This window comes from Calidris pugnax, unplaced genomic scaffold (assembly GCF_001431845.1).
Source record: "Calidris pugnax isolate Ruff unplaced genomic scaffold, ASM143184v1 scaffold351, whole genome shotgun sequence".
Lineage (NCBI taxonomy): Eukaryota > Metazoa > Chordata > Aves > Charadriiformes > Scolopacidae > Calidris > Calidris pugnax.
The window spans coordinates 321,720-344,642 of NW_015091067.1; the positions used below are offsets into that span (position 1 = coordinate 321,720).

At 45.4% G+C, this 22,923-nt stretch overlaps 1 protein-coding gene and 1 long non-coding RNA gene across 4 annotated transcripts in view; one reads left to right on the top strand and one right to left on the bottom strand.

The window, feature by feature from the left end:
* Window positions 1-22,923, top strand: part of TMEM108 (transmembrane protein 108) — a 170,194-nt gene that overhangs the window by 137,859 nt on the left and 9,412 nt on the right. For 2 of the 3 annotated variants that reach the window (XM_014956947.1, XM_014956948.1), the window contains exon 4: window positions 20,085-21,197. In XM_014956947.1, the coding sequence (XP_014812433.1) occupies window positions 20,085-21,197 (1,113 nt within the window). Of the gene's footprint in view, window positions 1-9,276; window positions 14,105-20,084; window positions 21,198-22,923 lie in introns of those variants that run through there. The other variant, XM_014956949.1, reaches the window with a different exon arrangement.
* The window catches only part of LOC106896747, a 72,946-nt gene that overhangs the window by 14,412 nt on the left and 35,611 nt on the right, over window positions 1-22,923 (bottom strand). The window lies entirely within an intron of this gene.

Sequence of the window (22,923 nt, forward strand, 5' to 3'; positions counted from 1 at the left end):
TCCTCTTAATTTGTCTCTCCACCTCTGAGCGTTCCCACGTCAGCCCCAGTAGCTCAATGGGAGTTGCACGTGTGCACTTTGGGGAGCAAAGCCCCATAAATATGCGTACCCTGTAACCCATTGCTAAAGAGGAACAGCTTCACTATTTCAGTTAATTTCTCAAAACAGCCAAAAGATAATTGGTCCGGACCTGTTCTTGGCTCTGCCTCTGTAACCCCTATGACTTCAGTGTGTTGCAGATGCCTCGTGGAAAGGCACCCCTTCCCTCTTGTTATGTCCTGATCATCTTCAGAGCATCAGGGCAAGACTGAACCTGATGGGAATCCTGACGGTGCAGGAGGACTGTGCAAGCTTTTTGTTGTAGAAGCATGAAGCAAAAATGGCAGCCAGACAGCTGCATCCTTGAGAAACTGCTGTCTTCTGCCCACCAAAAAACCCCCTGTGTTTCAGCATCTTGGCATCCCCTCTTTCTGACAATCTAGATAGGGGCATTCCTCTCAGTATTTCTATATTTGCCAGAAAAGCTTGATCAGGAACAGACCAAGTCATTGATGGCTCACTAGAGCGGTGAGTGGTTGCAGCTTTTGACAGCGTGACAACTGAGTAATAACAAGTTTTCACATGGTGGCCCCATGTGATGTCCTTGGTGGCTGCATGTTGTACTAGAGATTCCCTGTCCCAGGGAATGACATGTGGAACGGGGTAGTTACACAGCGTTTCGTAACCACTGCCTTTGGCTAAGGATGTGCATGCAGTTAGGCTGGTCAGAAGGTTTTCAAGTGCAAATAATTTTTAGCAAAAAAGGGACAACTAGAAATAAAACAGCTTTTCTTATCAGTATGTGTGTCTTACATGTAACAAAGCAAGTTGGTTTTTAAGCACCAAACTCAAACTCCTCCCTGAAGACTCCCTCATGAGCATTTGGAGTTTGGGGGTTTGCTTCCAGTGGCTCAAATTTTTAAAAACCTACTGTGCTCTTACTAAAGCTGCAGAAGCCAAGCATGGGTGCAAGTGCTCATCGGAGAACGGATGGACAACTACAATGTCCCCGCGACGCCTAACGCAGCGAGGGCCCCTCATCTGATTGAGGTCTCTTGTTGTGAAAGCCATAAATCTATCAGATAATGGAAAAACTTCCCGGGCAGTCTTTGTGAGCAGCAGCGTGGGGTCCTGCTCACACAGGTCTGGCCACGGCTGCCAGGCTGCACTTGAAAGCTGGGGATGGCAAAGCAGGCGGTGAGCAAGGATCTGGGTGAAGCCTTGCAGATGTTTCCGATAGTCATCGTGGCAGGGTTCCTGTCTGCCAGACATAAGAAACAGATTAAAATTACCCTAAACAGCCTATTATTATCTAAGAGCAAAAATTTCTTCTAGGAAAGAGGAAAGCCACAGTCCCACTCAGGAGCATGTAGGCTCCTACAAAGCTGATTTGTGATGGAGGTGTGGGAATTGCTAATTACTCCTGTGGAAACAAACTACTGTTACGGCTTCAGATTGATTTCTGTGTCCAGATTTACCCCCATTTTCCACTTGTTCCTAATTTTCTCAGGAAAGTTCCCCGGGGGGGGTGGCAGTGTGCTGTTCAGGCTTGGCCTCAGCCTAAAGGTGAATATTTGGAGAACTCTCAGCACAGCCAGCCTGGCTGTTTTATGATACGGGGGCGTGAAGAGAAACCAGCTATTCCTATTTGTTCCGGTTGCAGCTTCTTTGCCCTCATAACTCAAGAACAGCTGACGCTAGGAAATTTGAACTCGGCTTGTTTTATGGACCTCGGTGATGAAGGAGAAAACAGTTCATGTCTGAAGAAAATCAATTCAATATTTCTAGGGTTGGGAGCAATTAGAGTCGAAGGCCAAATTTTGCTTTGAAATACAGCAGCGCAGCCCCACTGAAATGCCAGTCCGAGGGCAGAACTCATCCTGGCACATTCTGTACATATTCATGAAGAATTTTTTTTTTTCCTAGAATGTTAAACAGAGGTCAAAAGGAGGAATGTCAGATTTATTCTGCACAAAAGGCCCAGTTTCAGCTCTGATGCCTATCCATGTGCTGAAGTATAAATAATGTGCATTCAGCGTGGAGTAAATATCTCAGCCTCCAATAAGAGGTTTGTGCAATGATCAGAAATAGGATTTGGCTGTGTATAGCAATTAACCTTTCCAGATTCTGGACATATTTCTTGTGTGAAGAAAATATGCTGACTCTGCCATTTTCCATTTCTATTTTCCTCTGTTCCCCTTTTCCTTTCCTCTGTCTTTCTCCCTACTCCCTGTCTGAGGGCATCTCCTCTGTCCCTCCTTCTTCCTTTCCTTCCTTACAGCTATTCTCTAAGCCTGCGATCTGCTGGGATCTCTCTAATACCTTCCCCGTTCCATGGAGTGGTGGTTAGAGAGTTAATGCTGCCATTTAAGTGTCTGGTTTGGGTTTTGACTTGACCTGTTGGTGACAGTAGAGAGACAAACTTTCATTTTTTTAGAAGCCCAGAAGACAAGTATAGATTTAATTGCATCAAAATTTTGTAGGATCGGTCATGTAAATCCATTGAGAGGGTTTGAACCAGCCTTTGACTTAGGTTTTTGTTGGGTGAATTTTTGTTGCTTCTGTCAAGCTGAGCCCTTGCACAAAATTCTACATAAAATTCCACCAAATCACTTCTTTATCTTCAAATAAGCTACTTGACCCAAGAAAAATCACTGTAAGCTGTAAGGGGTTAAAGGGAAGAGACATGTTAAAACCCCTTGTATTTACAGAAAGTGGATTTTTGCAGCCCCTGCCCATTATCAGATTGTCACATCCTGTATCAGGCAAATTGCAGATGAACAGCAGTTACAAAATTGAGTCTTCCTACTCCTAAACCATCTCAAGAAGCCTCCCCAAATGGCCCAGCCATCCCCTGGCATCTCTTGACCCAATTCTCTGCTTGGTCTGTGTCTCGGAAGGTCCTCTGGGTCTAGCTGAGGCCGGTGGGTCAACCAGGGCCCTCATCCACTTGGTTCAAGATTATTTTACCTCTTGTGAACTGGAGTCAGAACGTTCAGTCCTTAGGCCTAAGCTGAGCTTCAGTCGTCATGACGTACATTTAGAGTTAAGCAAATGTTATTGTGGCTTCACTTGGCATGAGCAGGCATCCTTCTAAATGAATTTTGTCTTCAGAAGCCGTATGCTGTGCACACACGGGAGGAGATTTTGCCGTATGTCAAGATGATGCCTCCATATGAGACAATTTTGCCCAGGGTCTGTAACGGAGACTAACAAGGCGCCGTGCAAGTCTGGATTTATATCTCCTGTCCCAGTGCAGACCACGCTGTGTGGACACTTCAGACCACCTCAGCGTGATCTATCTGACCCATGGTACAGTTTCCCTTGGGCGGCCTGCATAGTTTTTCCTAACTTCTGACAAATGAAAGACCTTGATGTGTTTGCTGGAAGAGGAGCCTAGAACTAAACTATACAAGACTGCATTTTTTCCTAATCTGTTTATTGATAAAAAGATGAACAAAAAATGAGCATGCAATATATATGTGAATGTTAATTAGATACAACACTGATACGCCCAGCCTTATTCCCCCACAGTTGCTATTATAGTGTGCCTGTGCCTGTGGGTACACAGGAGGGGTGGCTCATTAGTCCAGAGATTTCATCTTTGGACAAGACTCTCAGTGTAATCACAAACACATCACGGAAAGACATGTAAATGTACACCACCAGGCGTCTGCTAGGAATGGATTTGCATAACTGCCATCAGCAACTCTTATTCTGTAGAGGATGAGTTTGATCATATTCATGCCTGTGAATGAATGAATGGGTGATGCATTTTTTTTTTATACAGAGATGACAATTGGTTATTTTGTCCTACTATCTAAAAATGTTACTCCATTTCTCCCTTCCCCTTCTGTCCTCCCTTTCCTCCTCCTCTGTGCAATCAGTGTTTTTGTTTGAGGCCAGTAGCTCCACAGCACTGTCTCAGGAGGGAGAAGCACGCATTGACATGATCCCGTGGATGAACTGTGCCACCATGATGAGGCTGGAGCTTTGGAGGGGTTGCTCTGCACTGCTGGCTTTTTGCATGTTGTAAAAACATCATGAGATGATAGAGTGTGCTTGGCCCTGCAGCTTTCCAGGTTCACAGCCAGCACCAGGAGGGTTTCAAGTTGGCAATGCTTTTGGGTTTCAGTAGGGTCAGGTGACTCACATGAGCTGAGGGTCTGGTTCATTGCTCTAAAATGCCTACAAGTTGGTCAAGCTTGGTGTGTTGCCTGGGCCAGGAACTGAAAACAAAGGGGGAGGTGGAGCCTGACCACCCCATGAGTCCTGCTGCAGAAAAAGCCAAATGAACCTCTTCCATCCATCCATCCATCCATCCATCCATATGACTGGAGAGCTGTGATCCACTGGATTTTTACCTCCATCTTTTGTGGACAAGTTATCACCCTTTAGAGTTAAAAAACCTTTGTGGAATCACACGGGACAAGTTTTAGCCTGTTGTAGAAAAAGTTCAGGAGCTTTAGTAAAACTTAAAGGATTTTAAAGTATAATTTCTACAGCAACCTGCTGGTTTCATCCCTGCTAAGATTTCCCTGTGATTTTTCTCCCAGGCTGCTATATGGACTGCGTGGCAGCAAACAGGAAAACCCTGATCCTATGTGCATCTGGTGCCTGGCCCCAGAGCTTGTGATGCCCTCTCTTTCTCACTAGACCACGTTTGTTCTGGAGCCCCAAAAGGAGGAAGATTGAAAATGTTTCCCTTTCCAGCAGCAGTGAAGCAGAGCAGCTCTCGGGGCAGTGACTCAGCCTGCCCTGGGGCACGTCTCTTTTGCTGCCGTTCCAGAAACCAAGAGGCAGAGCTTTCCCACTGCACCTTTTCTCCTTTATCCCCATCCCTGTCCCATGCTCACATCAAGGTCTATGGTGGGCAACAGACCATCTTCCTACATCAGAAAGGCCTTGTGGAGGGAGGTCGACTTTCCCTGGGCCACTCTGTAGGTGAAAATCTCCTACTCAGATTAAAGCCTGGTGTCAGTTGTTTGTTTTGCTTTCCAACAATTCCACCTAAGGTTTTGTTTTAAAAAAATAAATATTTTTGTTTTGCAGGGATCATTTTTAAAAAAACTTCTAAGAATTGTTGCCATATCCACTTTCTAATCATGGTCTGCCAAGGGGGGCCACTCCAGTGGTGAAAGGGTGTTTGTGTCCAGCTGCTCCCAAGACCCCAGTGAACCAGCAGAGACAAGCACTTCCTCTGCTTCAGTTCAGGGCTGAGCCTTACATTGCTCCTTCTCCCCCTGTCTTCTGGAAATGCCACATCTGGACTGACTCCAAACCTGAAAAGTTTTAGCCCAGTTAAATATTGTGGCAGTTATGTGTCTTTTAAAACCACGGGCTTACTAGGGAACCATAATTTTTGTCGGAGCCTTAAGTACAGTCTTCCCTTTTGCCATCTTTTCAGTCCTTTCTAAGCTATTCCACATAAATTTTTAACACGTGCCAAAGAATTTACGTATAAAAAGAGAAAGTTTGGAAACAGCAGTGGATAAGTTAGGTAATATGATGTAATTTCAAGGAATAAGTCTGGATGTTCTTTTCCCCCTACATGGCGTGTGCCACGTAGCTTGGAAGAGCAGTTACTGCCTGGGACACACGCATGGTAGCTGGATGATTTTTCAAGAGACATGCTGAAAAAACGAATTCACCAAGCCTGAGCCTAGTGTGAAGAGTTATACAGCCTTTGACTTCAGTTAGTTACTGAACCCCAAGATGAATCTGAGTGTAGAAATTAAAAATGTGCCAGGAAAAATAACCTGCAAAGCGCCCAAGGCACTGCTGATAAATATGAAACGTTTGTCTCTTGCTAAACGTACTTTTTCATAATTACCAGTATATGGATTTGTATTGTTCAAAGCCCTAACAATGAATCTGCTGTGATGGATGCACAATAAAAGAGGACTAATTGGAAGCATTAATTTAGACAGAGGCAGAAGTTGACACGGTGCTCTGAGTAAGAGATGCTTTATATTGCCATAGCAAGTACAAAGTGTTTACCTGTAATTTGCAAGCTCAAATCACTCCACCTTCACAAATTGTTATAAATGGTCGCTGTGGTTTTTTTTTTTCCTCTTTTTCTTTTATTTCTCTCCTGATAAATATCTTGGACCCAAGGTCATGTTAAGGAAACAGTTGTAATGCAATAGAACGTTGCTGTAGGTGCTGCTGTGTTTCTGGCAGTGTAATTGACAGTGAATGAGCACAGGGAGCAGCTCCCAGCAGGGACACTTTGGAATAAATATCCAGTAAATAAGGGTGGTAGAATGGGAGAGTAATGTATCTGCGTGAGGAGCCACATGCTGTACGTCCCCTCAGAAACCTGCCCAGGTACGTCTTGATTTTGCTGCTTCCTCTGCTTTATCTGCCTGCTCCCACCCTGGTTCAGTGAAGTGCTGATGGTGTGTGACACTCCTGGCATGGGGGTGATGCTCCGGTGTCTTGCGCCTAAAGCAAGAAGTTGAGTTCTGACTGCACCAAAACACAACCTTAGGCAGGTTTCGTGTTATCTTGGGCATTTCAGCCACTAACCTCGGTTTGTGCCAGATACTTGTTTTTAGCTATTATATGCAAATTACTGTTTGTGAATAATCTCGGGCCAAGCAGCTGTTTTCCACATCTTTGGTATGCAAGTACTTGAGTTTTATTTAAGACTGAAACACTAATTGCCAACAAACCAGGTAAAGGGGGGAATTAAGCACCAAAGCAGCGTCGTGCTGAGCTGTCACAATGGCTTCAGGTGGCCCACCCAGCACCCAGATTTAAAGAGAACAAAAGATAAGCCTCTCCCCTCCTTCCAGTTCTTAATTGCCATTAATCTTCAGGTTATTTCTTACTTCTCATTTGGTCATTGGTCTTCAGCTCCCAACCATGTTTTACTTCGCTGGTTCCTTCAGTGTTGCCTGTTCAGTCATTTGTATGCTGAATAATCTTACTAATGCTAAGTAATCTTACTAATTGCAGAGAAGTTCTCCTGGATTTACACCAGAGCAGCAGAAGCCACCATATGTCCCAGTGGACTTTTCCTGACACTGCTATCAGCGGTCCTGGAATTGGTCCCTCAAGCAAAGCCTTCCCGTTATTTATTTCCATCCAGTCCTTTCAACTCCCATCGAATGGGGCTGAAACTCAGCACTTTACCTTAAAATTATGTCCTTCATATAATGCTTCTTGATATTCCTTCCTCTCAATGTCCTGACCTTTACTAAGGCTGTTGCTAATATATTCTCTTAGCCATGGTAGTTAATGTTAATGCAAAGACTAATGCTCTGCTGCAGCTTTATCATTGATGTGCCACACTTAGTGCTCCGTCTCCAAACGGAATTGCTTTCCAATATTGCACTTTACTGTGGGAATAATTTTACTGCTGGGGTACAATGACAGCTGAGAATGCTTAAAAAGAGAGAGAGGAAAGGGAAAATGTAACAAGGCAGAAGTGCGACAAAGACCCTTATGTCAGGCTTATCATTGCCTTTCACGGGAGCGTAACATCCGAGTGCCACACGGCTCCTCCAGCATCTGGCTGTGGAGGACCCAGAGTGATGGTTAATTGTACTGATGGTTAATTGTAGTTCATTCAAAGTGCTTGAACAGAAAGTTCTTTCTTTGTCGTTAGCTCTGCTGCGCCCTAGTTTTAAGGTTATGTTTTGTATATTAATAAATTAAGTCTAGACCAAGGAAAGACTGGATCGGAGCAGCGTAAGCGGTAAAAGCATGTTATTAGCTATTTCAGAGATGAATTTTTCTTTCCAAATGCACCACTGGGTGTGTTTGTGCTTGTGTCGTTTCTGAGGAAACAACCCACAGCTGCGTTTGAAGTTTGTTGCCGATGCCTCAGGAAATCTGAAGCCCTCCCTGGGACCCAGGCAGTCACACGTACTAAGGGCAGTGCTGTGAAGCCAGGTGCTGCCACCGAGGCAGGCACTGAAACTACCAAAAATGGAATGTTCCTGTCACACGCTGGCATTTCCACACTTCCACCGGAAAAAAAAATTCCATAGCCTTCAAGAGGTGAGCAGCCAGATCACAGGGTGAGAGACACATCACACAGCAAAGCATTAGGACGAGCACCTCGGGATGCTGCTCCTGAGATGCTGTCTCAGCACGGGACACCCAGGCTGTGCGTTTGCTGTGAAGGCAGAGGTGTCTGAGCTCTGGGTGCTCCCGGCAGCCATCCAGGGCACAGCCGTGGTGCTCCTGGAGCGGAGAGGCAGGAGAAGAGCCACTCTCTGGTTTGCCTGCTGACTCCAGCCCCCATCAGCAGTAGCTGAAGAGTAAGTACTGTGCTTTGGGAACTATGTAATAGCCTGCCTGAAATAAAATGAGGCTCCCAGTGTAGTCGCTGGAGGGGGAAGGAGAGAGGTAAGATGTCCACGTCATATCTCCAACAACATAACCGCTATTAACGGAAGAGAAGTCAAGGATGAATGAACATTGAGGCTGAGCTAACTTCCACATCAAGGGAAGATCCCTGAAGGGCTGTGTGCTGACAGGGCAACATGGGAAAGCTAGTACCTTTAATCTCCTCACAAGGGCTGCTCTGTGAATAATCAGAACTTGTTAGGGTTGTCAGACCAATTTCCTTCCAAAATAAAATCAAGTGTGGAGGTGATGACATTTCAGGAATGGGTGAAGTAGATTCTCTCCTGAATAGAGATGGGTTTAACCAGAAAGGAAAGACAAATAAAATATCTTACTTGTAAAGTGCTGTGCAAATAATGCTGCAATAGGGGTTATGCTTATTATTATTACTGTTATTCCAAACAGTGATTCTGTGTTGATGGTGCATATGACAGCGCCAGCCTGTCACGTTTAAGGTAGGATGTAACTCTAATGACCTGAGTCCACTATGGACACTTAAACCATTCAATGTAAAGGATGTTTTGGATATACAACGTGTTCCTATGGAAAGACAACACCGACCCATGTTCCAATAACATTCAGAAGTGTCGCACACATATTGGTAGTGGATTTTTTTTTATTTTTTAAATGCAAATGTGCATGTAAAGAGAGACCATCCGCATGGAAAGGTGAAACTTTGTACTTCGTTGTGTAACTGCATTCATGCTGAATAGGAAATATGAATTGCAGAAATGAATGAACTGCAGAGCTGATGGAGCATGTTTTTACAAAGTGAGATCCTCTTCCTTACTTGACGTATATTTCCACTTGAAATACTGATCCCCTGACTAATCAAGTGCCCTGTATCACCATTTCAACTCACCCTTACGTTCTTTGTGTATGATATTGCCTATCTCCACCTCTTGAATCTAATTCAGGAGCAGTAACACTGAGTGAAATATAAGCAGCAGGCTCCTGCTCTTATTAGCAGAAATTATATGCGGCTACCACTCTGACCTTACTTGGAAGAACATACAATTTACTATACTAGTTTGGACCTTCGTTCTTTCCAGACCGATACCCACCTTCAAAGGATGGCAAAAATCCATATCTCCATACCCATGCAATTTTGCAATTCACCTAATGGAGCAAAAAAACCTTCCTTCATCTCTGCAGTGAGCCCCTGATATTTTCAAAAAGGGAATTTGATCTTTCCCTTTTATCTTTATATGTCCTAATGCAACATGCACCTCTGACACTCCTGACTTTCAGGAATGTACCTCCATGCGTGACAGGCTGTGGAGGGGCTTTGCTGACCCCCTCGGGCCACCAGCAGACCTTCTTGAGCACCAGCATGCCTCAGTGGAGTTGGGCCATGGTGAACATCGAGCTTACTGTGCCATCAGCCTCAGCTGAAGCCAGGTTTAACTCAAGAGGCAATACTAACGTTAGATCCAAAAGCCAAAAGAAAGCTGCTGCTGGTTCGTAGGAAGGATGAACAGAAGTGAAAAGTAACAGCTCACTTCTTTCCCTAGCAACCTTACACCCACTCCAGAGGCTCTGCTAGCCCTCTGTAATCCAGCAGATAATAAGAGCAGCACGTTACAGCCTTTCTGGCTGATTTATGTGTAACCTTACATCCTCGGGCTACGCTCACAGGAGAAAATCTGAATGTGGAAACTCTCACTGCCTTTTATAGCCCAAGTCCACCTGGGGAATTATTCCCATTCAAATCTGACCCTTTTCCCCCCCAAAACACTAGCCAGTCCTCCATACTGGAAATACTGACTTGATCCTGACCTGATGTGGCTCTCACTTGCCCAAAAGATAAACCAAGATGGTGAGCAACTACACAAGCCCCTTAATTTACTCACTCTGAGGCACAGTATCCCTTTACCTTAAACTGGGCAATGGTCAAAAATCAGAGTAAATGTTTCCTGCAGGTAAATATAATAGTTAATTTCTAATTGTGTGCTGCCTGCTCACATAAAAAATTAGTGCAAGCTCCTCATTACAAGCTCTCATTTGAGATCAAGCACAAGGATAAGGCACTTCGAGGTTATAATGTGTTTGAAGGGGGTCCAAGTAATAAATCATCCAAATTACTTTCAGTGAACAGATGCAATGACTGAAATGCCTTCAGGGTTTGTAGAAGTTAGTCAGCCTATGCATAACTACAACACCCCTTCTGGCTGCAGGATCAACATTTCTGTACGTGCAGCTGGAGAATTTCAGTACAGCTTTTGCAAGTAGAGGAAAAAAGGTCTGCATCATGGAAGCAGAGGGATCCACGAGTAGGGTGCTGTGCTCTGCCTCCTCGCCAGTTGTCATAGAGTGTGTGACAATATTTGAAATCGGCTGTGGATCAGAAGTTACTGGGAAAGACAGGCAGAGGGATAGACAACCTGTTCCTATAAATGTTTCCTTAGAAAAGACAAGCTAAAAATGACTGTGCTGTACTGAAGGAGTATCCTGAGTCTCGAATAAGCATCCTTGATTGATAGGTAAGTCAGTGTAAATTACCTAGAGCTGGAAGCTTAGTCCTGAAGAAATTAGGTTTGGAAAAGACATGTCATCTGGTGCTGGAATCAAAAGCCTCTGACTTGGTTACCTCCAACTGCAAGTGGGAGGATTTTGAAAGGAGTGTAGCAGGTACAGGAACTGTGATTTGTGCAAAAAGGTTTATGAATGAAGAAGCGGTGCCTAGTTCCTCATGCTACCTGCTGCTTTTCAGTTAAGCAGGCACCAGATGTCTTGCCTTGCAGGGGTCAGGTGCAGCTCATTGGTAGCAGGCCGTTTCTTTGAGAGGCAGTAGCTCCTAGCTTCAGCTGAATTAGTGCTTGCCCACTTACTCTCTAATATGGGAAAGAAAAATGGCTCCTAATGCATTATCATGGAAAGGATGCCAGGCCCTGCTCTAATCTGCTCTTCATACCAATGAAGTGTTGCTCTCCATGGCTTGTTGTCTGATGTTCAGTAGAAACTGGCTCTGAATGTCCAAAGCAGTGGGATTTACGCTTCTGGAAAGTATCACAATGCAGAGACTACATTTTGCCTTTTCAAACATCACTTTTATTTATCCCTTTATCGTACTAAAGAAATCCTCAGTTTGCTTTATGATGATGCCATTTAAATAGAAAGAGGGATACAAGGTGGGATTCATCTCACCTAATTTTCATCACCTGGACATGTAGTTAAAGCTCATCATCCTCTACGTGACCTCTTTTGCTAATGGCAAGAGAGAAGCCTCTTTGGGGTAGTAATCAATTTATGGATGGGGTGAATTGCCTGCCAGAGCCACAGCTGCCTTAGACTAGGGATGTAACTTTTACATATCTGAAGTTACTCACTGTTTTGAGGGGTTGTCAGAAACCTTTCTAAGATGGCTTTGAATCCTCCTTTCCCTCTTCTTATTGCTGCTTATGAAATGGATACCCTTGCTTGAGTCGGCATCTGTGACACCAACTACATCCTCTCTTTGGTAAGATCCTATTTTAAGCTTTCCATCAGAGGCCACAGCTATTTGTGTCATTGTCAAAACTCCTCAAAAGGTCCGGTGACATTGATGGTAGGTCTCTTAGAAGCCAAAGGTTCTGCAGTAACATAAATAGGATCAGCAGCACTAAGTGCAGGTGAAAGAAAAGCCAGCTGCACATCCTTTCTGTCTCCCTTGGCAACAGCATCCTGCCAACAAAAACTGCTGCCAAGTAAAGGCTGGAAAGGAAGGGATGTGCATTTGCAAAGCTGGGGCTGGACGAGCTTTGTGTGAGGGGGGAACTGTCAGGCCAAGGAACACTCGTGTGCTTTTAAAATCCTTTTTGGTTTGTTCCATGTGTTTTTGGACAAGGGAATGCACAGAGCCTCTGTCCTTATGAAGAGTTTTCATCTGAAATTTCAAAGACAGTCTTGGCAATTTTGAGCCTTGTGTTTCCATCCGTAACAGCACAGAGGGAAGAAATCTGTGGTGAGTTACTGCTTACAGATGTGGCAAATCCTCCAGCAAAGGTTAAAATACGTGGCATGGTTCTCTTGTTACGCCAGCTGCAGCTTCATGCTAAATCATTGTTTCAGCAGCAAGCTCTTAATCAGCCCCGAGTTCTAGAAACTGCTAAACAAGCTGATATTTGTAAGGACTAATTGGTTTTTATAATGCACTGAATATCTTTATTTAGAAAAACCTTCAGACTGGAAATAGTAAGGGTGAAAAGTGAACTGCAAATGGTAGGGGGAAAAGGAGCATCAGCACGAGAGCACAAAAATGCAAAGCAGATCTAAGCTTATTATTTGCACTCTGTCTTTCCACACCCTCCATGAAATGATCGTGGCTGCGAAAATGGAGTTTTTGTAACTATGGATAAAATACACTTATGATATAATATATGCATCTGCCTAGCCATTCTGATAGGGACTTCTGTCCCCAAAAATCAGCACTGGGATCACTGTCAGAGGCCCTGTAGCTGCTGGTGCTGCCAAATCTCAAACCTATTGTCACAGCATCATTCCTTTCCGATTTGGCTGCAGCATCACAGAATAAATCTGGCTGCAACATGCTTGTAACCAAGGCCTGAGAAAGGAGGATCTTCTCACCTGGTACGATAGAGGAAGGAAGTGGCTTTTCTCTCTAACAAAATATTGGGAATTAATTTTGTGAGGAGCCCATATAAAAACCTGCTGGGGCTGCTGCAGCACCCCTGGATACAACAGGGACTCTGAATCAAAGAGTGAGTAGTGCAGATTGCCCTCTGACTCCTGGGGGGTGCCTACACTGCTCTCAAGAAGCCCCCAACTTGTTGCTCTCTTACCATTTCCCTGTCCCTTTTGAGGAATTGGTAGTTGGCTGCACAGGGCACATTTTTGTGCTCTTCAGGCAATGTGTTCTTCCAGACATCCAGCTGTGCCAGAGAGAAAGAGGGAAACAGAAAAAAGAAGAAATGGAAGAAGGGAAGCAGGATTATGGCTTTAGGAATCACGAGAACTGTGGATTTCTTTATGGTTACAAAGTTGAAATTGCCCATTCACCAGTGAGTGAGAGTGAAGAAATAAAATACAGAACATGCATTTCCATGCCAGGGAAGAAGAAGGAGTGAAGAAGATCACTATTTCATTCCCCATATTTTCCTCTGACAGAAATATTAATATCATTAGAGATAATTGAATGAAGTGGAAAGTCTGGTGGAGGTACAGAAGCAGGAGGCAGATCTGTAAAATCCATCCACACACGAGAAGCTAAATGCTGTGCTGGAGGGAGGGCACTCTGCCTTGAAACAGGGACTGAACAGCCTCACAAGGACGTGCAGCTGGGGGGCTTGTTGCTGTTTTGTTCCCAGAAAACGAGAACTGCCAGCAATCCTCTGGCATCTGAATAGACCCGTGTCAGACAAACTGTATCTGGACTTGATGGGAAACCGAGCTGGAATATCAAGCAGCCCTTCGATCTGCTGGCAGAGAGGGGGACTGGCTCAGTAAGTAATCCTGCCTTGCAGTTGCAAAGGTACTCCATAAAGGAGTGAGCCCTCTCGCTGCACAGCCCTGCAAGACACGCCTGCCTGGGCTGTCTCTGTCCTCATTCCTCCAAACCAGTTCCAACAATAACAGCAACTCCTGCCTGCAGCTGCCTCGTTAGGGAGAAGATGTATTTTTCCTTTTTCTACTGAGGGATGAAGCTTCCAAATCTGTGTGATGTGAGCAGGTGAGGATGTCTGCTAAGTCCAAATGATATTTTCAGGTAAGTGATTACCTTGAACAAGCAGCTAGAGTCAGGCTCTTTCTTTTTATTACCCTCCTCTCAGTAATTACTGTTGTCCTAGATTGTCAGTGAGCCTTTTCACAAGGTTCAACAGCTCAGATGTCTGTATTTATTTAGCTGAATAAGGGATCTGAAGCATTTCTGAAGCACCTACTCTGATAGTGTCTGAGTCTCTCATGCAGTGTGAGAATGAATCGGGAGCTGCCTGCTCTGTGACTGCATCACACTGTCCTATTTGTATCACCCATTGTTTAACTCCCTGCAGGACCAGAAATGAATGTGGAATTACAGGCTCAGTTTCTCAAAGTCTGTGATGGAAGCACACCTCAGAGGTTGTGATAGGGTTCTGTGATGTTTGTGTATCATTAAACAACTGGGACATCTGTCCATGTGAAAACTGTAGCTACCGTTGCTGTTGTTACACAGGCAGTGTCGGGGAGCACCGCTTAATTTGTGTTTGTACATGTGATTTCCAGAGCTTCTGCTGATGCTGGTTTATGTTGCTGCAGTGTTACTCTGTGTGGTCGATCACCCTGTCTAATACTTACAAGGGAGAGCAGACAATAACTTGTAAGTTAATATCTGGGAGTTCTGGCATGACAGCCACTGACAGACAGGCAGGGCAGAGAAATTGTCTATGCAGAGTAACCTACTTTTTCTTCCCTCAGTTGTGCCACCAATCATGGAAATGAAATTTGCTTAACTCTTTGTTTGTACAAAGGCTGCTATATTGTGAGTGAAAAATCATATTGCTTTGATGAATTACAAAGAAATGACCATAACAAAAGTAATAATATATACTTTCTGCACAGTTTCCATCTATTAAAGATTCATTTTGCTCCCTGCAACGTTTCAGGTTTGCTGAGAGACACATGAGAAGTTAATAGCGTTGTGAAGAAAGCTTTCCTTACAACAATAACGTTGTTGTTGCTTTGAACAGGTTTTGCACAATCTTCTCTTGTTATTAGGAGGTCCAGGCTGTTAGAAGCAGGGAGAGGCTTCAGCATCCTCTGCCCTGCCCAAGCCCTGGGTCTGGAGATAATGGGTCCTTTGTAGGACGGCTCCCTTTGCTTCCCTTGCCCACGGCAGTCTGAAATAATGAGTCCAGCAGCAGGTCTGTGCACAAAATCCTCTCCTTGACTTCCTAGAGCAAAAATGTTTGCCAGGTACCGCTCAGGGTGGCTCTGTTTGTCTTGCTGCGAGGTCTGAGGTAGCAGAGGCCAGCAAGGGTCAAACGCCAGACCGAGCTGGTTGTGCATATTTGTTTGCTGTTGAAAATGTGAATGTGCAGCTCAAAAGTTTCCACTCTACCTCTGGCAATGAGGGGTTGGTCCAGAGCCCGCTGAAATCATTGGGAACCTTTCCATGGGCTTTAGATCAGAAGTTACATAAGTTGGTGTTGTTTAGAGGGGGTGCCCTGGGGAGGCTGGACGCGTGAGCTGACTCGGCAGCTTCAGGCCTGCTCTGCCATGCCACGCAGAAAGGCTGTTCTGGAAGTGCCCACGAAGTGTCCCGTGCAGCACTAGGCGGTATTAACTCCTAAATGAAGCCTTTTAATGCTGTCCTGTGCCAGGACACCAGCTCCTAGAGGGGGCTTCTGAGGTCCCGACATAAAACAGTCAATGAACATCAGCTGCTGGGGCCTGAATTGCTTTGTTTTTCTGGTTTGGAGGGAGGTGGTTCTGCTTCTTGTCTGCAAATAAAAGGGTTATGAGGAAGCTCCCAAACGATTCTCGAAGGTAGGACTTTGGGTAAACTCCTTGGGAATTTCTTAGTCCGGGAAAGCAAAATATTCCTAGCCCCCAGCTTCCCTGAGACTCACTGAGGACACCAACCGCAGTCTTTTCAAACATTGCTGTAAAGGAACACCTTCGTTTTCTTTGGGTACAAAACTGTACGTGCCATTTCTGGACTCCTGTGAGTGTACAGTGGGAAGAAGCGCTGCAGGGAGATCCTGTTGAGATTTCAACCCCTGAACCACGTAGTCAGGAAGGAGTTTTTATGGCTAAATGCACATCGGCACCCTCTGTGTACACTCTGCTGTCACTCTGCTGTGCTTCACCCTTGAGTTAATTCATTTTGTACTTAACATTCACGTCTTGGTACAGGATGCAAGATCACAGGATGACACAGGTTACATCACAGAGACGTCAGGTCAATTGGCTTTCTCATTACGGTTGAATGGTTTTCATGTAGTCATAAAATTAGACTCCAAAAGTGGGAATTTGACACACTGCATTTAAAAGCCAAACCAGTTTGACCCCTTTTGAGCATGAGCTCCAGTACCTTAGAAATGGCTCCTTATGAATAAACTTAATGGTGTGAACTGACCTTTGAAGATATAATTATTATTATTTGCTGTAATGTGCTTACATCACTCTGCATTACCGTTATGCCAGCAGACAGTAAGGACTGCCAGTCCTTACCCCAAAGGGCTCACGCTCTAAGATCACTCCTAAGAGTCCTTCGGCAGCCAAACCTGAAGGATTTTAGCAAAGAGCTGCAGGACTGCGCTTTGAACCGACCAAGAGTATCTTCTATGTACTATCTCAGCTGGAATATCAAAACTTTTGGCCATGACAACTTGATAGCAACCCAAGGTTTTCTTTCAGTGGCAGTCTGGCTGAGGGTAAGCTGAGGCACCAGGGGACAACTGGTGCTGTACCCACCGTGGTGCTTTTCTCAGTCCCAGTACACTTGTGAAGCAGAGACAGAGTTTGAGAAGGGAAGAAATTTGAAGGGGTTGCTTAAGACCATTTCTGTGACAAATGCCTCCTGCGCCTTAGTAGAGGAATTCAGAATATAATTTTCCTAGGTTTAGGCCAAACAGAGCAGTCTAATCTCAGGAACCTCAATAAGAGTCTGACTTTGTAAGAAATTGCATCTCCTCGAGTGATAGAAAAGTAACTGGGAGCTCTGGGCAACCAGGTCACCACAAATCCAGTCAGAGCACGCTTAAGAGATGATGCAGAGCATCCAAAAATACTGGTTCCAGCTTTCCTTCTGCTTTCCAGTCAGCTGTTGGTCAATTATAAAGCCAATTAATTCTACTTAAAAGGGCAGCAGAGCCCACTGTGAAGTCCTTATTATCAGCTGGTTCTCCCTAAATATACAGCACTGGCTATTTTTAAAAAGATCCACTAAGCTGAATATTTTTTCAGTAACTAGGGACACAGATTAGCTCTGGGTATCACTGAAGGAGTTACTGTGGTCCATTCAATCAGTAAAAAAGAGCCCTAGGAAGCTGTAGCTTGTGGGACATGGCGGCTCTGCAGAGGCTGTTAAAGAGAGTGAAACCTGACTGCCACAGCCTGAGACAGCCAAGTGTCAGAGGGGTTATTGTTTATTGTCAAATAAATTAGTTCTGATGTAGTATTTCCTCTGAATAATTATCCATACTTTACAAGCCACCTAACAGTACCAGCTAAATGCATCTGGCTTCCCTGTGCCTGATGTGTGGTGACCTGCTACCACAACAGACCGCCCCAGAGACATCATAAATCTTTATAGCAGCAAGTTTCTAATTTATCAGTATTTCAAGAAATGGAGAGGGATATTAGGTAGGTTTTTAGCCAAAGATCAGGGTTTCTAACCCCAGGGCACAATATGCCGAAAAGCTGACAACTTCCTTATTCCTCAAGGAATATTCTGGAGAAAAACAGAGACGTTTTTCTGCACATGAGGTGTGAGAGAAAGTAGTTATGCAAAGAACATTAAAAAATTCTAGCAGGCATTACAATCACTATAATCTAGTATCTCATAAATTCTGCCAATGCCCTTTATCTTGTGTACTCAGAACAGCAGGCCTAAAGTTTCCTGAAACATGATCTCCACACAGCAAATCCAAAATAAATTGTCATCCTTTCCACTTTGAATTTTTTCTGTGGCAGCAACTTGTCTTGGCATGAAATATTAGCCATATGGACACTAGAATATCTGCTTTGACCTTGACCTCAGAATAAGTGCTGCCAAAAATGGGAAGGTAGCTCCTGCCTTTCGTTTCCGAGAGTGATGCTCCACGAGTATAGCATGATCTGCTCTCCTGGTTGCATCTCAGTGTCCAGAATATTTTGTTGTTGACTAGGTGTTCTGCTAAGAGCACATTTTCTGTGGCTAGCTAGGAACTGGGAAGCAGTATCCTAGACAATGGTTTGTTTGGCAGAGATATTTATTTCAGAAATTAAAAAAATGAGCTAATTTTAGCGTCAGGCAGTGGAAAGTGCATTGCTTGTGACTGGCTGTCACTACGTTATCCAACCATCTTCTGGGTACGCTGCGAAGTAACAGGGGGCTGCTGGGGGCAAGAGGAGGTGAATTTTGTTGGTTGCAGAGCTCTGCACTGTTCTGGTTCAGAAATGATGGCGAGTGATTGAAGTAGAGCATTTAGCTGGGTAAGAGGAACAGGTACTGCTCCTTGGGGGAGGCTTTCCTCTGTGTATTGCACTGCTGGCAAATGGCTGTGAATGATGCAAAGGATGCAGAATAAACACATTTCGTGGTATTTGCGTCTGCTCAACGTGCAACAGATTCCTAGGGTCCAGTGGACACCTAATCAGAGATCTTCTTTCATTTTCCCAAGTCTCTGTCTTCCTTTTCTGCTGGTGCTCATAACCCAAGTAGGTGCATTCCCAAGTAGGGTAGAACTACATGGCATAAGGACACTGGTGGAGAAAGCTGGCAAGCCTGGGAAGGGTGGAGAAGGGGGCAGGAAGGGGCTCCACAGTCTTGGCTGGGAGGTGATCATTACCCAGTCTGGAGTCCTGCAGCTTTGACGAACATGTCTCCCTGATTTGTTAAGACCGTGACAACATTTTTCACCTTGACACTACTGGTTGAAATTCACACTGGCACACTGCTAATGGTGCCATCTGATGATGCTCAGTGGGCTGTGCAAAATGGATTTGTTCCATGTGCTTCCTAGTGGGCAGGGATCCACGTTACACTCGACAGCTTCAACATATGGAAACGGTGACATGTGATTGATGTGGTCCCTGCAGGTCATGCTAACTCACGGTGTATTAGCCCTGCGTCCCGGGGAGGCTTCTGCTATTGCAGCTGCCCACGTCCATTATCTGGACTAGGAATAAATGGAAGAATTGATGTTCCCAGCGGTGTGAATCTGGCACCTCATGAAATCATGTGCGCTACAGAGGGCGGCGGGAGGCAAATTTCACACAACCCAGTCCCACAGCACATGTGAGCACCAAACAGGTTCCAACCAAACACATGGATATGGGTGCAAGTGGCAGTTGTGTTAAACCGAGTCAGACTCATCATAATCACGTGGCTTTTTAAAACATCTGTGATAGCTATGTTTTCTTGTTCATTTTTAATGTTTGGAGATTTTCCATACCTCATACTCTAAAATAAGCAACTAGATTTTTTGAAGTTTCTAAGTAAAGGGCAGCATATATAACCCAGGAAGCCCTCTCATCAGACATTCCTTCTTGACCTAATTTTCAGCAAGGACTAAGCAGCTGCTCTCTCAGAAAACCAGATTGGTTAATGGCGTCCAAGACTGGAGGCAGCCAAATTTAGCATTTTGCAGCCAAAAAAATGAGTGGACTAAGGTTCCCCATAATGATGCGGACATTCATCTACCGTCTCCTGGCCAAAATGAAAATGAAAACATCTTTTGTTTCTACGCCTAAAGTGTAGGATGCTTTGTAGCTTCTATAGGGAAATCACCTGCCTTAAAGCACTCCCCTGAGTCCGTACTGCAAGCTGCTCTCTGCCTTTGCCACAGAGATTCCCTGCAACCTTCCCATTCCCACCTCGACGCTCCCACGGCCACGGGGCCGCCGCAGCCCCTGCAGATTTTCCTTTCTCTTCCTACTTTCCCAGAGAAGCTGACAAAGCTGGATGCTAACTCTTCTGTCCTCCTGCAGAACATCCGGCCAGATGCGCAAGCCGTGCTGCTCCCCGGTGTCTCACCCTCTCTCTGTGTTTTTTCCTCCAGGTGTTCTCCTGATCTTGGCACTGACAGAAGAGCTGGTGTTTTCTGTTCAGGTACTGTCTCCCACTGTCTCCTCCTCTCAGGGCTTCCCGATGGACAGTACCACCATCACAGACATGGGAACAACACCTCACCACAAAGACCGCCACGCGGCAGAGCCCCTTCCCACCTCTGCTCGTGCCGTTCCCCATCCCGTCAGCCTGGCGGAGGAAGCCCCTTCCCCCGGGCAAAAGCGACCCAGCGGCCCTCGCGTCGGCGAGAAGGAAACCTATCATTTGTACAACCAGAGCGCTTTGTACTCGGGACAGACTCGCCCCAAGGGGAAAATAGTCCAGGTTTTCAAAGGCAACTTCACAGAGTCCTCGGAGCCTTACCTAAAGACCACCCTGCACTCCCCCTTCCCCACCCTGAGGAGCCCTTTCACAGAGCACCCATTTCAGCCCCAGACCGCAGCGTCCAGCGATCCAAATAGCACGGGGCTGGCAAGAACTACACACTCAGACCCTCCTCCCCACCGCAACGCCTCGGGAAGCCTTAGGGAAGCAGAGCGAGGGGATGGGGCCGAGGTAGTGGTGCAGGAGGCAGATTTTGCCACCACAACTGCTGGACCATCGACTGATCCCGAAGCAGTGTCGGTGCCTTTTAAACCCACCCGCTACGGCGTATGGGATATGCTGAGCAAAAACAACTCTTGGGTAACCTTGAATCTCAGTACAAACGTCCCTCTGTTTGCTGGCCCTGGATCTGCAACAGCAGCAGCAGGTCACTCAGTTCAGACCAGTTTTGACATCGGTGTCTCCTCCCCGGCAGCGGGAGAGCCCAAGGGACCCGCTCCGACGCAGCACGGCGCGGTGACCAACGCGACCTCGCTGGGCAGTGCTCTTTCTGCAGCGCCCGCCACCAGGTTGTCCAGCTCCATTTCCACAGCTGGCTCCACCGCCACCGGCAACTTCCTCAACAGACTGGTTCCTGCCGGGACCTGGAAACCTGGCGTGCAAGGAAATATCTCCCATGTCACCGAGGGGGACAAACCCCAGCACAGAGCAACCATCTGTCTCAGCAAGATGGACATTGCCTGGATCATTCTGGCCATCAGCGTACCTATATCCTCATGTTGTAAGTTAACTGCTGCTTTATTTTGCTTTCTTTTCCTCTTTCCTTAAAATTCAGATTTTGGCCCATGGTTGAAGGGCCAGGTGGAGAGCTTGAGACTGATGAGAAGCAATCCCTAGACAGCTAACGCATTCACTGACCAAAGTGCTTAGTTCCAAAATGCAGCACTATCACATTTACACCTAAAGTATATTTTCTCACTTACTCTTTTTTGGGCCCACCATTTGAGGTGTGTATAACACAAGGCTGAACAAGTCTAGAAGGTGAAGCAGCTTTACTTCAAGGCATTTATGCTGGTGACCACAAATTGTACCAGTCTTTAACCTAGGAACCAGTATATTCTGCTCTGGAATTGGGTTTAAAAAGCCCACTGCTAACCCAAAAGATTAATGACAGTTGTAATGACTGTTGCTTTAGGAAACACCAGTTTTCCAGTGCAATAAAATATTCCATTGCAGGCAGCTTCTGAACTATACGCTTTTAAAGTCTGATAACCAAATTGCTGGTTTCCTCCATTTTAATTCCAACTTTGCAGCTGCCGAGAGAGCAGGAAGAGTTTAAAATCCTGCCCTTCAGACAGCGGGAGTCAGCCACCTGCAGGACCAGGGCAGGCTGGGTTTCCAGAGTTGGCTTAGGGTTTTGTCATTTGACTCAGTTACAAAAAAACACAGGAGAAATGATGAGAAAGTTTGTGAGCGGATGCCGAGGTGTGCCCTGCTTAGCTGGGTTATATCAGCAAGGAGGGACAACATATTCTCTGGGGTGTTGCTGTTGCGAGGTGTGATTATTCTGATCTGTCTGGAGTGAAACAAAACCAAACATTTCTCAGCCTTTGCTGCCTGAGGAAACATAAAAGGGTAGCAGCCAACACTATTGAATATTAATTCTGCTATTTACAGCTACGAGCTGTACTGAGGCTCGATGAGCAATCTCAACCACAGCTTACTCCTGCCAAAAAAAGACAGTGCTGCTCTCTCCTGCCCTCCCCGGGGGTGCAGCCACCTGATCCTGCCCCTCTCCTTCTGTCTGGGCCTGACCTGGCACCTCCCTGAGCCACTTTCGGATTGCTAAAGTGGTAAAAAAAAAATTACTTTGCTTTTTGGTACTTTCTGTCCACCCAGTGAGCTGAATCAGCTTTCTGCAGGGTCAGATGAACATGAGCCCTGGAGCGGATGAGGCTGCAGGAATACACACCTGGAGAGGGAGCCACGCTGATCCTTTTGGCAGCTGAAAATTATTGGATTGGTTCAGTGTATCTGTTAGACTTGTACCTCTGGGACCATCGTGGTTAGAACCACAAGTAAAAACAAAGCTTAAACTAAAAGATGGACGATCAAAATAAAGAGAAACCAAAGCAGAAGTATGCATACATATTTCTGTGAAAGATGGACAGGAGAAACTGGAGTATAGGAAGCAGAGCGTGATGAGAAGGAGCAATATCTGATGATCTGATCTGAACAGTGCCTTGTCTATCAATCAGCAGAAATAGAGGATCAAAAGCATTATGTTTTGGGCCAATATTCAGAAAGCAAGCTGAACTGGATAGAAAGTGTCCAAATAGAAAACACAAAATATGATACCACACAACACAGGCACAGGAAACATAACCGATGTGTGAACTGGTGTATGTCTCTGCCTGCAGTCTGCCATATATGAGCTCATAACTAACGATAGCTGTTAGTATAAATAATAGTAATAATATGAAAAGTCTGTTGGTAGAACTTCAAAC